This window comes from Capricornis sumatraensis, chromosome 17 (assembly GCF_032405125.1).
Source record: "Capricornis sumatraensis isolate serow.1 chromosome 17, serow.2, whole genome shotgun sequence".
Lineage (NCBI taxonomy): Eukaryota > Metazoa > Chordata > Mammalia > Artiodactyla > Bovidae > Capricornis > Capricornis sumatraensis.
Window position 1 is genome coordinate 77,166,428 of NC_091085.1, and position 17,110 is coordinate 77,183,537.

Sequence of the window (17,110 nt, forward strand, 5' to 3'; positions counted from 1 at the left end):
CCAACCTACTCCAATATTCTTGCCTGAAAAATTCCATGGACGAAGGAGCCTGGGAGGCTACAGTCCATGGGGTCACAAAGAGTTGAACACAACTGAAGTGACTTAGCACGCACACATTAGTCAAATACTGTAGATAATACCAAGTAATTGAAACGAATGTGAATGTTTCTCAGTAGAAAGATGGTCAAATTATGGTAAATGATTTTATGGAATGATGTGCTACTGAAAAGAATGAGGGATACCTATACGTACTAATAGGTAAAGAGCTCCAAGATAAATTTTATACTGAAAAGTCAGTCACGGAACTACACACAATGTCAAAATAAAACAAATACAGAGAAAGACATATTCCAGTAACAAAGCAAATAAAGAATTAATGGTAATACAGAAAATTAGATTTGGTAATTATTGCACAACTCTGACTATTCTAAAACAAACTTAATTGTACACTTTAAATAGATGGATTATGTGAACTATTTTTAAAAAGTAGCCTAAAAATTGATAAAAATAGAATCAAACTATTTAAAAGAGTAGTCTAAAAATCATGCAAGTTCTCTGGTGGTTCAGTGGCTGGGACTCAGCGCTTTCACAGCCAGGGCCCAAGTTGAATCCCTGGTTGAGGAACTAAGATCTTATAGCCACAAGGCATGGCCAAATTAAAATAAAAAAGAAGTCTAAAAATCAATGGCTTGATATGCTAACATTTAGGAGGGGGGTGGCTTTATTTGAGATATAAGTTAATAATAAATTCACGAATATATTTACAGCTGGTATTTTCAACTCATCTCCTCTTAACTATTAGGAAATATTTCTATTTTCGAAATCTTTGAGAGCAATGAAGGGAAGACAGAAGTTCACTTTGATAGATGAAGAGGTTATTATGTGAGGCAGAGTTGGGAGAGGCATTCCTTCTAAGTGGAAACCTCTAGAAACTGCAGAAAGTAACTGTAAGTTAGGGCAATCTGCCTGTTGAGCTATAAAAAATTTAGACCGAGGGCTTCCAGTTTATGTACACCTTGAGTCAACTCACTGACTTTCTAAATTATCAACTCTTTCTTTCTCTTTATTGACACAAAGGAACAACAAAAGCTAAAGTCCAGGTGTATGGTCATCTCATTCAATAAACTGCTTATCTGCCTTTGCAACACAAAAAAGTGATACAAGTGAAAAATCAATAAAATTATCCTTTGCTTAATAAATACTCCAGTAGCTCAGACAGAGTTCAGGCAAAATAGCCATGGACAAAGACTGCCACTGCCAGGAGGATGATGGCGTTGATGGTCACTACTGTCCTCCATAAGGGCTTCTCAGACGTGTCTGCCAGCTTCTCCTTCTGGGCTGCTTCCTCCGCTTTGCTCAGTTTGGGGCCCTTCCTCTGCAAACCGCAGAACAAGTCGTAAGCCTTCCTGAGACAGCCACGAGCTTCCTCAGGATTATCTGAAATGAAGAAATAGATGATTACAGAACACGGGAAACACAAATCCTGTCGATGCAGTACAGGTGATTGTAAAGGATGATTATAGCTGCTAAATGTTACAGGAATCCCTGGCACACACGGATAGATGGTGGATGGATGGACAGACAGACTGACGGACAAGTGGATGTAGGGATGGACTTCGCATGTAGCAAATTGTCTTGGCTGTTGGGAAGGTAAGGTTTTAAAGTCTCAGTTTGCCATTACCCTAAGAGGTTTTTCCAAAGCTGAATTTCATGGCATTAAAAAAAACAGAGACAGTTACATAGAGTTTCTATGTGAAAACCAAATGTAAACCAGGCATTACCACTGTCAACACCATCATCGGCTTCTTCATGTCTTTCCTCTTCTATATCTAAATCAATTCGTTCCTCTGTGCTGTTCCGAAGAGCCCAGCACAGGCGATACAGCTAACCAGAGACCAGAGACAAACATATTAGTGATAGCAAGTGTTTACAATAATGAGATGATACATTTGTTTCTTGTACAGTGCAAAAAAATCAAACAGCCCAGGAAAGTACAGACAGCAAAGAAGAGGTCTTCCACCACTCTCACCCACAAAAACATCTATCCTTTAAAATTATCTCTGCGTTTTTTAAAATAAAGTTCTTTATGGTTTTAATACTATTTCTGTTTCCTGGTAGTTATTAAAAAATCATCAGTAATATGTTTACAACCCCTATTTCCAGGTCCCATTGTATGGGACTCACACATGAGTTGAAGCTTTAAAAGGCAAAGAATCCTTTGAAAATGAGCATATCTGTTACTCACATGCACATCAGGAATGGGTTCTGTTAACAGGGAAATTCCCAGGATGATCAGTATGGAAACAAAAAAGAGAATGAGGGCAAAGTACAGATAGTGTACTCCACAGATGACTCGGGGGCAGTTGCTGGCGGCCAAACAACTCCCCGTTCCGTAGACAAACTCCGCGATCATACGGATGAGGCCGATCACAAAGCCAACAATTAGACCCCAGAAGGCTCCCTGAGAAAGAAACAAGGGTAAAAGTTGTGTGTTTAGAAGAGACAGCACACTCATTCAAGAAAGTCATGATTATCATCCTGTCTGTTTTCTCCAAGGACCAGCGAATGGCTAACCTTGACCACAAGGTCGTCAAAGCAGGGGAAAAATGAAAATGCCTGTGTTCCCAGGAGGCTGTTGCTCTCTGTGGCTCCGAAAGATCTTTGCGTTTGACTTTATAAATATATATACATGTTAAAACTTGTGACATTTTGGCGAATAAACATAACTATGCCTTACGTTCCACAATTTAAAGAATTGATATTAGATAGTTTGACAACTTTATTAACCTTGTGACAATTGAAATCATTTATTTTATCTGTGAAGTTGGTGGGAGTAGAAACATGTATCCCTGTTCCCCTGACCAAGAATTTGTTGTTGTTGTTTAGTTGCTAAGTTGTGTCTGACCCTTTTGCAACCCCATGGACTATAGCTCGCCAGGCTCCTCTGTCCATGGGATTTCTCAAGAATCCCAGTATTCTCAAGAATAGTGGAGTGGATTGCCATTTTCTTCTCCAGGGGATCTTTCCAACCCAGAGATCGAACCCACATCTCCTGCATTGCAGGTGGATTCTTTTCCACTGAGCCACCAGGGAAGCCCAGTCAAGATGTTAGGTTTAGGAAAAACAGTATTACATAGGGATTAAGACTGTGAGCTTTAGATGGAGGAAGACCTTAGTCTGTATCTCAAGATCCCACTTACTGATGTTAAGTAACATATGGAAAGAACATACATATTAATCTCTCTGCATCTGTTCCTCATCTGAAAATTATTATAATAAGGCTAATACCTGGGAACAAAGAAGCAATTAAATGTTCAAGGCCCATAATAATCAATTATATACATCATAATATAAACATTTAAAAAATCTTTATGAATGTAGTAGAATTTTTTCTAAGTACTTCATGTTTTAAACATCTTTAAAAATTTCTTACATCAGTCTTTTAAGGTAGGCACTGTGATTGTCTTAATTTTACAGAGTCAAATGGTCTGATTAAGATCACAGTGATACTCAGTGGTAGAGCCAGCATTGGACCCTGGTGGTCTTACTCCAGACCTTGTGTCCTCAGCTCTGTGACGAGGATGTAGATACTATTTTGTAAGAAATATAAAGACTGTACTCGAGTGTGCACTATGTTTCTATATATTCTAGTTAGAATTAGGAACTGTAGCTGACCACAGTTGAAATTGAGAGGGGCCTTGAATGGTATAAATAGGGTGGGAAGAGTGCATTTTTCTACCAGTGAATGAAATACCTTTTTCTCACTCCAGCAGGGGAGGAGTGTCCCGATCTTCACTTACCTGTTCGTTGACTCTTTTACAGAAGATGGCGAGCAGGAAGACAGCTGCAATCGGAGGCCCAAGGTAGCTGGAAATAGATTCTATGTAATGGAACAGTTGTCCATTTTGAGCAACCTGTACTAAAGGGACCCACACAATGCTGGTGGCAATTAAGAGAATGATAAATAACCTGGGAAGAAAATAGGATGATTTCAGTATTAAACAAAAGCCTTATTGGTACTTGCATTATGTTTTGAATTCATTCTGAGGCCATTCAGCTCCTTGACCTCACAGGGAGCCACACTGTGCCTAGCAATTATCTGTTAGTAAAATTCTAATAAAGCAATTGCTTATCTATAATGAGTCATAATATCTTCGACAATGAGATTAAATACTCAAATGTCAGCAATTGACTAATCTGTAAGGTGGTTTATGCGATATATCAATTGAAACTACAACACACTATTTCTATTAAGAAGCAATTATTTGCATGATAAAGAAAGCAGACTCCCATGGTGGCCTTTTATCCTAGCTTGAGAGAAACTAAGTCAGTTTGTATAGGTGGGAAGTAAAACAGATACGCTGACTGAAGTGGCCAGAAATGCTAATTTGTGTGTTTTACTACTTGAGTACTTTGACAGTTAGAAAAAATCAGTTAAAATATTGAGAAACAGTAAAAACCTACTAGAGGCTCCTGGGGTCCAGGTGTCATGACTGATTCACTCTTCTAAACTCCAGTTATGCTTGTTGTACAAGTACACAAACAAGCAGTTCACTGGACTTTCTGTAAAAGGTTCTCACTACCCTGCCGCTCCCCTGGAATAGAGACCTGAAGACTGAGAGGCGAGAGGGGCAAGTATCTGGGCAGGAGATTGAGGCACAAGTGTCTCATTTAATCTTTACAAAACCTCTGCAACTTTGCAATAACTAAATGTGCTAAACCATGGCAAGTCTGAGCGTGGTGCCTAGAACGCAGTATAAATTCAACAGATAACACCCACTCTCCTAGTTGTTATCTTCATTGGAAAGCAAACCATGCACCTCTCTTGCTCTTATCTTTGACTGATTTCTAACATACCTGGAATGAAACCCAAAGTCCTGTTACGGCTCGAATGGCCCTGTGTGCCCTTACCTCCCTTTACCTCTCTGACTGTGCTTCCTGTCTCCCTCCCAGCTGCCCCTCCTGTGCCAGCCTCACCCCTGTGGTCCTCACACGCGTGACACACGACTCTTGAAAGCACGCAGCACTTGCTGTTCTGTCCACACTGAGCCGTGGGACTCACTCCTCTATCTCCTGCAGGGTTGTGCTCAAACGCGACACCCTCAAGGGAAGACCCCCTGAGCACCTGTCTTCAGTAGCCACCATCTTTAATCCTGTTCTGCTTTTCTACCTAACATTTTTTGTTATCAGGTACAGAATGTGTGTGAGTGTGAGTGTGTGTGTGCGCGCGCACACACACACACACGCACACACTCAGTCATGTCTGACTCTTTGCATCCTCAAGAACTGTAGCCCATCACGCTCCTCTGTCCATGAGGCTTCCCAGGCAAGAATACTGGTTTCCACTTCCTCCTCCAGGGGATCTTCCTGACCCAGGGGTCCAACTCATGTCCCTTGCGTCTCCTTCATTGGCAGGTGGATTCTTTACCACTGAGCCACCTGGGAAGCCAGGTATAAAATACATTTATTGTTTATCTTTCTCACAAGGGCATAAATCCCACAAGGCAGGAAACTGCTTGTCATATATATATCCTTTTTTCATATTTGTATTCTGAGATGTAGTAGACATTTAATAAGAAAGATAAAAAGAAAAGCTCGTTAGTTGATCATTGAGACTTAATGTAGAAAGGTGCCTAAGACTACATACCTCTTCGTGTGAACACTGCCTCTTGGGACCTGCTGAATTCTAGTCCAACACTGTCCCCACCACAAAAGCACAGGTGTCTTATTTTTCTTTCTGTCCTTTGTTCAGAGTCAAGATCTGAACCAAGTGAGCCCTTGGAATTTTCCCCTCAGGTGCTTAATTTACTAAAGCAATTGTAACTCTATTCAGTAATGCACAATTGTTTAGATAGGTGGTCAGTTTCTCTTAACACCTCATTTGTTAATGAATGTAGTTGATAAACTTCTCTGTAGTAGTGTATGGATGGTTTAGATACACATGGAAGCTTCTAGAGACAATGCATTTAATCTATCAGAGTAAGTGGGAAGTTTACACCCCCAGGGAAACATGGAAGGAGTATCATGATGATGTGGTTGGGAGATGGTGTGAGGAGAGGAAGAAATAAGAAACAGAGGCCTTTGAAAGTCTGGACAAAGCAACTATTTCACTTAAAATAAGGCCCCCAATTTTGTAGCTAGAAAGATGAAGTTGAATTAAATGTCCTCTCATGTCTCTTCCAAATCTGTCTGCCAATGCAGGAGACACAGCAGACAAGGGTTAGATCCCTGGGTCAGAAAGATCATCTGGAGTAGGAAGTGGCAACCCACTCCAGTATTCTTGCCAGGGAAATCCCATGGATGGAGGAGCCTGGAGGGCTACAGTCCATGGGGTCTCAAAGGAGTTGGACACAGCTTAGTGACTGAGCGTGAAGGTCTCTTCCCCCTACTCTAGAATGCTATGGTTAGTTTCCTGAACCCAAAGTTGCGGAGGTTCTAGTTCATTTATCTGCCTTTTTTTCCCTTTCTTTTTAAAAATACTTATTTATTTGGTTGTACCCAGTCTTAGTTCCCCAACCAGGGATCGAACCCAGGCTCCCTGCATCGGGAGTGCAAAGTCTTAGCCACTAGACGACCAGGGAAGTCCCTATGTCTGCTTTTGCGCAGAGAAATTTTAGACAGAAACCAGGAGTGTCTCACCGTCCAGCTATGAGGAGCTCTCTCTCAGATGCTCTCTTCCGGATCTTGGTGTACAGATCAATGGTGAACAGGGCGCTGGCACTGTTGAAGATGGAGGTCAGGGAGCTCATGAGAGAGGCCAGCATGACTGACAGCATCAGGCCTCGCAGTCCTGGGGCCGGGAGAGGGTGCAGTCACTGGTTAGGAACTGAACACCACGGTCTACGAGGGCCTTGCCAAACCAGAGAGTTGTTCAAAGATGGAGTGTCACCTGGAACGTTCACTGACTGGTGTGCCTGTCGACACGGAGCATCATATGGCACTTCCTGCACATTTCCTGGTGACTTGAGAATAGTCCAGCATAGAATTTTGGTTGTTAATATAAACTTAGAGGCCATTTGAAAGACAGGAAACCGGGTTCTGCCACCTTTCTTTGGGGAGGAATTCTTGGCTTCCTGAAGGTTAGGGAACTGGAGAGGGAAAAGCCTAGTGGGAGGTTCTCTTGAAGACATCTTGGGTGGGCAAAACAGGGTTTTGAAAAATTGTGGCAACTTCACCCTTCAGTTCCCTCTGCTTATTAGTGATGCCATGTAGGCTTCCCAAAGTGTGAAAGAGGGCGGATGGGGTCACCTGCGGGTCGTGCTCCCTTCCTCTTGACAATGCTCACGTGGGTCCGGGAGGAGAAAGGTCACAAAAGTGTCAGCCAACCTTCGATGAGCCTAAAGCACAGGACCACCTGGCCACGGCTGAGCCCCTTTCCCTGCTCACCATCCAGTATCCTAATAGCTTCCTTATTTCACATAATGTGTGGTTTGTTTTTTATCTCACCAAACTGGAATGTGAATTTTAATAGGGGATTTTGTGCTTACGTCACTGATATTTTCTGAGCACAAGGCAATGTCTGGCACATAGTAGGCACTCAATAAACAGTTGCAAATTAAATAGACTGAGGTATATTATTTGGGTACCACTGCTGTAAAGAAAGCAGAATGAATATTTAACCTCTAGTCCTCTGAACTTATAAGTTTATTGCTATGAAACTCTTTTATTGATAAATCAATCTTTTAAATGCCCCTGATTGCCTTGATAGTTTTGAATTCAGAGGAGTAAGGATTCTTCTAATAAGAAATTATATCTGGTTCATTTCTGTATCCCCCAGGCCAAGAACAGGGCTGGTAGCCTATGGAAGGTGTTCAAGAGAGGTTCAATGAAAACAACGGAATTAATGGAAGTAAGAATGATTAAGGATTATGCCATAACCCTTTCTCATGGCCCATCTGCAGACCTGGCCTCTGAGGCAGTCCCAGCACAAAGACTTATCAAGGTATGATTGATAGATATCAATTGTAGTATTAAGGTGTACAACGTGATGTGAAATGGTTACCACAGTCAGGCTAATTAACATACCCATCACTCACATGGTTACCATATCTGGTTTTGTGATGATTATACTTGAGATCTATTCTCTTAGTTTTAGGTAAGTATTAGTAATATATTATTATTAACTATAGTTAATATATATGCATTAGGTCTCTAGAACTTATTCATCTTATAACAGAAAGTTTATACCCTTTGATCAACATCGTCCGATGACTGCCCCTCTCCACCTGAGCTGCTGACGATCACCCTCTACTCTCTGCTTCTTGGAGTTTGATTTCTTTAGATTCCACATATGAGTGATGTCATGCAGTATTTGTCTTCAGGTGCTTGACTCGTTTCACTCAGCATAATGTCCTCCAGCTTCCTCTATGTTGGTGTAAGTGGCAGGATTTCCTTCTTTCTTTTAAGGCTGAATGCATGTATGCATGCTTAATTGCTCAGAGGTGTCTGACTCTTTTTGACCCTATGGACTGTAGTCTGCCAGGCTCCTCTGTCTATGGGATTCTCCAGGGAAGAACTGGAGTGGGTTGCCATTTCCTCCTTCATGGGATCTTCCCGACCCAGGGCAAACTCATGTCTTCTGCATTGCAGGCAGATTCTTTACCACTGATCTGTTGGGGAAGCCCTACAGCTGAATACTGTTCACTTATCAACACCTCTCTCTCTCTCTAGTTCATCCATCCATCCGTCTCTACCAAGCTTCACATTTTTCTCCATCCAGTCATCTGAGCATGGAGGTTTTCTTACCATTGGGCATCAGTTCCATCACCAGCATTGGGTAAGCATAGTTGGAGCAGCCGACTTTAACTCCACAGTGCTTCACACATTCCGAAGGTACAACACAGGCCACCTTCTCTGAGTGGGGGCAGATTCAGAAAACTGGGTTCAGTGAGTGGGGCCAAACAGGTAAGATCTACAACCATTGGACATAGAGACAACTTGTAACATCATGGGTGAGAGGAATTCCCATGCATGGAAATTAGAGAGTCAACTTTGAACTCCACACTCGGAACCTGCTCCCTTTTTGCCCAGAATACGACCTCCTAAGTGTCTCATGCCTATAGCTCCCTGTGCACTGCCCTAGGGGCAGGGCTCTTCTTTGGGACGTGGCTGGGTGAGAGCAGTACAGCAAACAGAGGGAGATGCTCCATCCTCCAACAAAGCTGCAAGCGTGCAACTCCTCTGAGGAGCACAGAACTCGAGACAAAGCCAACCGCACCCCTACTCCCACCCCCGGCACCCCACCCCCACCACAGCACCCAGGAAGTTAGCCTTGTCTGGCCACTTAGCCCGGTGTTTTACTACCTATGTCTAAGAGGAAGCATCACCTGTGCTGGTTGTTGGAGTGCCTGCCCCATGTGGGATGATACCTTACTTCACTGTGGCGTTTGCACGGTATCTTTTTTTTTCCCTTAGACAATGACGACAGACAGCAAAACTTGATTAAAAAAACCCCACCCAGAATGCCAATACCTTAGCACTTTAACTTCTTTTGTTTTTTTCAGTAGTCTTCTCTAATCCTTTTCCACCAAATATATATATATATAGCATTGCTATGGTAATTGTTGAGGTAATAGTTTGTAATCTGCTTTTAGATTTAACATAATAGCTTCAGCATTTTCCTGACTTTTGAGATAGTCTTCAGTCCCTTGTGCACACTTTTCTACGAGGAGGGATGTAGTAATTTTTCTGACCGTTCTTTACTTGTTGGATATTTTCAACAGCACTACAATGTTGCAGCAAGAAGAACAAAGAAACATTCTGACTTGCTGTGTAGGGGAATCATTTTAATGTGACACCACATCCCCAAGGAAATACTTGAAATAAACATCATTTAAAAAATTTAAGACAAAAAAATAAGGGAGAGTGGGAACTGAAGCACAGGAATACCTACAAGGAGCTATTTACAGTAAAATGGATCATTTTGGGGGAAAAAAGGTGATATTCTTTGTAACAAGATTTTAGCTAAATAAACTGATGCCCAGTTGAGAAAATATGTTGTGGATTCAGTGTTATCTGATGGATTGCCCCACTAGAACCAGAGGCCTTGCTTAGCTGAATATATTTCCTGTACTCTTCGTAATAAAGGAAGAGTTGATTTTTCAAGGAAGATTTTCAACATTAGTAGCTACTTGCAGCTGGCTCAGAAGTTAAAGTACCCATACAACCCAGTTCCAAAGTCCAGTCCAGTCTCCAACCGTCTTAGAAGAACCAAGAAGTGACAGTGAATCTTGAAGACTTTCTCAGTCAAAGATGTCTTAGCCTCAACCATCACAGCTCACTCAGCTCACATTTTTCCAGTTTATCTCATCCCCCTGCATTATCCTCTAGACTAGCTTAAATCCAAGCCACTCATGAAAACAGGCTCGCAAGCTCAAATGTCTCCAAGGAGACAGGCGTACAGCACAAAAGAAATATGAGAACAGAATGTCAAGGGTGCCAACATTTCCTGCTTCTAAGCCTCTGCACAGGCTGTTCTGTCCACTTGGGATTCTGCTTTTACTGTCGTATGTAATGGGTTTTCTAGTTTATCAAAGTTTTTATCTATATTGAAACCACTACTCAGAATTCACGTTAAAAAAAAAAAAAAGGATCTATGGATTCAAGACTCACCTGTGAACAGGATGCGGCTGATCATCCCTGGCATCACCATGAGGAACATGGGCAGCAGCTTCAGGTACCCACACATGATGCAGGCGGCCTTCACGTGTGACATGTTCTTGCCTGACAGGCAGCGCTGCACGATGACCTGCCAGGGAAACGTGATGTACTTTGAGAAAACCGGAGGGTGACTTCAATGAAGGGGAGCGCCTCTCTTCAGAATTAGTGTTACAGTGAAAAAGAGAGTCCTACTAGTGGAAAATAATGGGCTTCAGAGTAAAGTTGGAACTTGAATCCTTGCTCCTCTTACATGAGTATCTGACTTCTGTGAGTCTCAGTTTTTTCATCTCTAAATGGGGATATCTCTTGTAGGGCATTCTGAATATTTGGTATGTTTGTAAGACTCTTGTTACCTGCTGCTATCAATACCTGCTGCTGCTGCCTATCACTACTATTAAAACATGTTTACAGCTCCCAGGCTGCATTGCAACAAACGCCATGTGCTCTTCCAGGTACAAAGCTCTCACTATTGATTTTTGCCACAAGTTGTGCCTTTGATATGTGTGTGTGTGCATGTGTTCAGCCCCTCAGCCTTGTCTGACTCTTCGTGACCTCATGGACTGTAGCCCACCAGGTGGAATTTTCCAGGCAAGAATACTGGAGCAGTTTGCCATTTCCTACTCCAGGGGATCTTCCTGACCTAGGGATGGAAACTATCTCCTGCACTGGCAGGCAGACGGTTTACCACTGTGTCACCTGGCAAGTCTTTGATATTTTACTAAGTATGCGACTAAATAAGTCACATACTCATTAGTTTCTCTCTACTATTGTTAGGCAATTATCCCGAAGCGAAAGCAAGCTCATTGACACAGAAACACCAGAGTCAGGCAGCCATCAGAATAGAATTCTGAGATATTCATCTCTAGATTTCTTCAGACCACATTGAGTTATGAATCAAACATGATGGTCCTGGGAAAATGAATGTATATAATTTCATAATTCCTACTTAAGTTATACAGTTTCTTGGCTAATAAATTTCCTAGCAAAGCAGAACTTCTAACCATAATAACATTTTGATGTCACTCTTTCTTCTCAAGGAATGTTGTAAAACAAAATGTCTTTTTCTGAGTAATTGTCTTTGGGGAGACAGATCTGTTAGGGACAGTGGCGGTGTTATTTAGTGCTGAGGGAGCAAGAGATATTTTTGGACAAAGGCCTAGAAGCTAATGGTTGGAGGGGCAACACAAATTACAGGTGAGGAGAGAACCCCTGTCAGCAGATAAGCACGTTCAGCCCCTACATCTAAGAAGGATGTGAGGTCACTTATAGGAAGTAAGTCAGTTAGTCAGAAGCAAAATATAAGTAATAAAGATGGTTCCACAAATCAGTGGTGTAAGGATGCATTCTTTGATAGATATGTTGAGGAAATCAGTTTACTATACAGAGAAAAAGAGAACTGACACTAACATCATGTATGGCCGTTGATTTAAAGTGAGTTAAAACTGTGAAATTGTAAGTTTAAGTTGACAGAGACTATTTAGGAAGAAGAAAACTTCAAAAAAAAAAACCCACCAAAATAAAAACAAACTCATTTGCTATAAAAAGGAGCACGCAGAAAACAAAATAATAAGATCTTAGAAGCTTCAAATACAAAGGCAGAAAAACTGGAGGATAAAATTAAGAAAGTCTCCTATGAAGTAGAGCAAAAGACCAAGAGACGGACGATGCAGAGAAGAAGTAAAAACGCTAGAGGACCAGCTGAGGAAGACCAGCATCCAAAAGTAGAGTTCCAGATACAAGGAAACAAAACGGGAAGGCAGCAAAGAAAGAATCTCCCCAAATTATCCAAGACATCAGTTACCTGATCAAAGAAGTTCACAGCGGCCTGTCGTAACGGATAAAAATAAATCCACACACAATAGTACATCGAGGTGAAATTTCAAAATATTGAGGCCAAAGGAAAGGCAAGTTTCCAGAGAGAAAAACCAGTTGCTCAGTCACTCAGTCATGTCTGACTCTTTGTGACTCCATGGACTGCAGCACACCAGGCCTCCCTGTCCCCCACTAACTCCTGGAGTTTGCCCAGGTTCATGTCCATTGAATCGGTGATGCCATCCAACCATCTCATACTCTATCACCCTCTTCTACTTCTGCCTTCAATTTTTTCCCCAGCAGAGTCACACCCAAAAGATCAAGAATAACTTCAGGCTTCTCACCTGTGATGGTGGAAGTCAAAATACAGTGGGTCTATGACTCTGGGAAGACTATTCAGCCTACAAACGTGCACACAGCCAGCGATCAATTTCCTAAGACTTGGAGTGAAGACATTTTGAAACACGCAGAGTCACAGCAAATGTATCTCCCATCTTTCTCAGCAACTAACTGGATAATTCATTGCCTCAAAAAGTAGGATGAAACAAAGAAAGATGATGATGCAGAATATTGAAAATAGGAAATACAAGCCAAGAATGAAGCAAAGGGCATGTCAAATGTGGTGAAGGGAGTTCTGAGTTAGGAGGAGCACCAACTTCAGTGGACAACCCAAGAGTTGGTGAGAGATGAAAGGCTCCAAGAGAAAACGAGGAGCTCGTAGAAGACTTGATGTGCTTGCAAGAATTGAGAGGAGATTTAGGCAAGTTGCAGAGGGTTTGTTACTGGATGGGTAATAATCACCAAGAAAATGTAAAACCAAAGTATTTAGAGTTATTCATTTTAGGGAAAAGAAAAAGCTAAAGAAAAATCAATCAGAGAATATTATGTAGCTCGGTTGTGAGTTACACTTATGTAGTCACAAACATTGCTGCATTGAATGCACAGCTCGCCAAAATTGTGAACTGGATCTATCAGGAAGATGAATGAACAGGAGGTGTGCCTGTAGGGAAATGAGAGTGGAAAACTGAAAAAGCTTAACTCTCAACTCTCTTCATGGGAAGCCAATAGAAAACTCTAAAACTGGAAAACTAAGAGGGAGCAATACAAGGATTTATTTGAATCTCCTGGGAATCAGGTTTATGAGAAAATTCTGATTCAGTGGGTCTGGGTAGCATCTAAGAGCATTCATTTCTAATGAACTCTAAGGTAATATCCATGCCAGTTGTTCACAAACTATACAGTGAGTATAGGATTTAGAGAATAAAAATACATACCAAAATACTCAACTGAGGGAGCTGAAATTGTTTGCCTTTGGGAGACAAGAAATAGGTAGAAAGTTGGACACCAGACAGCTATTTTTCATAACAGTATTAGTCACTCAGTGGGGTCCATGGCCTGCCAGACTCTATCCATGGAATTCTCCAAGCGAGGATACTGGAGTGGGTTGTCATGCCCTTCTCCAGGAGTTCTTTCTGACCTAGGGATCGAACCCCGGTCTCCTGCTTTGCAGACCATCTGAGGTACCAGGAAAGAGTCCATTTTTTTTTTCATTTTTCATAACAAGTGTCGTATTAATAGAAGTGTTTGGCTCTTTAAATGATGTATGTGTGTGTGTGAAATAGAAACTAGATGTTTTTCTACGAGTAGAAAAAGAATAACATAAACATATTCATGTATCACACACACACACACACACACACACACACACACACACACACACGCACAGAGTTTACCTGATCTGTACACCAATACCACACGGCTACAACGGTCATTCCAAATATTGTTCCTGGCCATGGAATATCCCCAGTGACAGCATCTCGAAAAATATGGAAGGAATCTCCCCGAGGTGTGTAACACTTGGATTTGATTGTCAGGTTGTCCCCCTCCACTATGGCTGGGATGGCATTCATGTACTTCTCTGTAAAATTCTCATAGCCTCCGACTTCAGCAAAAGCTGAAAAGCAATTGGATAAAATGAAATTTCTGTCAAATCTTAGATATCTAAAGTGTTCATAACCACTCCTTTGTCGTGGAGGTACTCAAACACTTCCAATCAGACTATGTGTGGTGAGGGGAAATAGGGAAACTTACCCCACTGGGAGGGTCTGGAAAAGCTAGTCAGGTATAGGAAAGAACCACAAAGGATGGAAATCTTAGAAAGATAAGCCCAGACATTTGGGACAACTTATAAAGATTCAGGTGACACAAAATTCATCAGAGTAGATTTTAGAGTGGTAGATATTACAATTCTACATTTGTAGAGTTGAGTGTGACAGTTTGCTTCTTTTTTTATTATTTAACTTAGCACTAACACGTTTGTGTGCACCAAATACTGTGGTGGGATTACGTGCAAAATGAATGTGCAAGGCAGAAACTCAACCTAATGGAAGATGCAGACAATACAAGGAAATTGTTCTGATAAGGGAAATATGGTTTGTAGCAAAAATATGTGAAGGACCTAGGAGGTGAGAGTCTACCCATAAGGATAGGATAAGTGAGTCTTAGAGAAGCTGACGCCAGGGTGTACACCACTGAGGCCAGAAACCAAAGGGGCATGAGCGAGAATAACAGAAATTCTGGCTAAGTAGCAAGTTCACAAGGAATTGGTAGTAGCAGTTGCTTCAGGGGTATCGTCATACAATAGAGCTTCCTACAGTGATGGAATTGTTACGTATCTGTGCTGTCCAGTGTGGTAACTTCTGGCCACATATTGGGGCTTCCCTAATGGCTCAGTGGGTAAAGAATCTGCAATGCAGGAGACACAGGGGATGTGGGTGCAATCCCTGGGTTGGGAAGATCCCCTGGAGGAGGAAAATGGCAACCCCCTCCAGTATTTTTACCTGAAAAATCCCACAGACAGAGGAGCTTGGTGGGCTACAGTCCATGGGGTCACAAAGAGCTGGACATGACTGAGCAACCAAGTGCAGGACATTGCCATATATAGAGTGCTTGAAATATGGCTAAGCAAGTGAGGAGCTGAATTTGTAATTAGCTTAAATTTAATAGCCACATGTGGTTAATGGCAACCGTGTTCTGACAAAATCATCAGTCATCATCATGCGTTTGTTGTCTCTGTGGTTCTATCAGTTTTTGCCTCATATCTTTGAGCTCTGATTAGGTGCCTGCGTGTTCAGGAATGTTGCATTTGGTGCAACTTGAGTGGGTGTTGGAGCAGGGTGAGTGCTGGACAAGGGGGGGGGATGAAAAGGCATTTGTTTTCACCCTATATCGTTTTTACTTTATGCATGGATTTTCTATGCAAACAAAAACAAAAACTATAATAAAAGAAGCCAAATATTAGCAAGCTGTAAATCAGATTCTTCAATAGTGATCTGGCATGACTTAAAAGAATGAATAACTGATGGCACTAATAAATGAGAGTCATAAAGGAAAATACAAACTATATTTGTTACTTATATAAAAATAGAGTAAGGCATATACTTTAATAATTCCCATCAGTCATAATTTTTTAATATTCAGTTACCTAAAATTTTCCTAATATTTAATCCTTCATTTAATGAGGATTTTATGTAAATGAAAGGTTTCTGTGCATTGGATCCAATGCACCAATATTTTCATAAAATGTCAATTCAATGGTACCAATTTTGTCCATTCTGAACACAAGAATATTAAGATTAAACAAAATAATTTATCTAAGCAATAGTTTTTCAAAGGAGGTAAAAGTGAAAAATGAAAGTGAAGTCACTCAGTCATGTCCAACTCTTTGCGACCCCATGGACTGTACCCTGCTAGGCTCCTCCATCCATGGAATTTTCCAGGCAAGAATATTGGAGTGGGTTGTCATTTCTTTCTCCAGGGGATCTTCCCCACCCAGGGATCGAACCCAGGTCTCCTGCACTGCGGGCAAACTCTTTACTGTCTGAGCTACCAGGGGGCCCCAAAGGAGGCAAAGTTCTCCTTTACTTCTTCATGCTGAGATAGTACAGTAAGCAAGAAGTTCGCAGACACTCCTTTCTGTGTAAGGAGTACGCAAAAGAGAGAAGTTGGCAGAATTATATGAATGATCGGAAAATGCGACCAAACAGAAGGGAGGCAGCGGTTAAGAGCAGTCAGACTGAACAGATGCAAGTCCCAGGATTTCTGACCCCAGGGCAGTGCTCATACCGTTATCACTTACCGAACCCCGTGAGAATAAAAGAACCTATCAGCATGATGGCCGTTTGGAGGGTGTCTGTGTAAATAACTGAGGCCAAGCCCCCTGTGAAGAGAAAGAAAGGAATCAGGACATTTCACTCATGCGTCCTCATCTATCTGCTGTCACCTGTGTGTTCTCGTCTACCCAAACTCTAGAAATAACTCAGCAAAAAACATATCAAATGCTCCTGGACGGACCACAGGCCCCTCTCGGCGTCTTTGTCCCCTTAGTAGTTATGCCTCTCATTGGACCTCTTGCCTCCCTTGCCTTGCCTTGACTCAGTTTCTCTGAGTTAGAGTGGGGTTCCACCTTTGTGTGAATTTTTGAATATTAAATAGAGATAAAGGCAAAGTTTTAATACCACAGATTTTCCCTCACTGATCCCTCAGTTTGCTCCATTTAGCACAATTACACTCGCTCTCAAAAAACTGGGCAAGGCCATTTTTGCTCTCCTGTTGGAATGCATTATTGTTTCATTAGTGG

General features: G+C 41.7%; 1 protein-coding gene across 1 annotated transcript in view; it reads right to left on the minus strand.

Moving 5' to 3' along the window:
* Nucleotides 1–1,222: 1,222 nt before the first annotated feature.
* Nucleotides 1,223–17,110, minus strand: part of LOC138094039 (solute carrier family 5 member 4) — a 30,184-nt gene continuing 14,296 nt past the window's right edge. The window contains exons 7-15 of the mRNA XM_068990209.1: nt 16,610–16,690; nt 14,205–14,425; nt 10,612–10,747; nt 8,746–8,853; nt 6,640–6,790; nt 3,801–3,969; nt 2,246–2,461; nt 1,782–1,884; nt 1,223–1,437 (exon numbers count right to left, since the gene is read on the minus strand). Coding sequence (XP_068846310.1) covers nt 1,223–1,437; nt 1,782–1,884; nt 2,246–2,461; nt 3,801–3,969; nt 6,640–6,790; nt 8,746–8,853; nt 10,612–10,747; nt 14,205–14,425; nt 16,610–16,690 — 1,400 coding nt within the window. The remainder of the gene's footprint in view (nt 1,438–1,781; nt 1,885–2,245; nt 2,462–3,800; nt 3,970–6,639; nt 6,791–8,745; nt 8,854–10,611; nt 10,748–14,204; nt 14,426–16,609; nt 16,691–17,110) is intronic.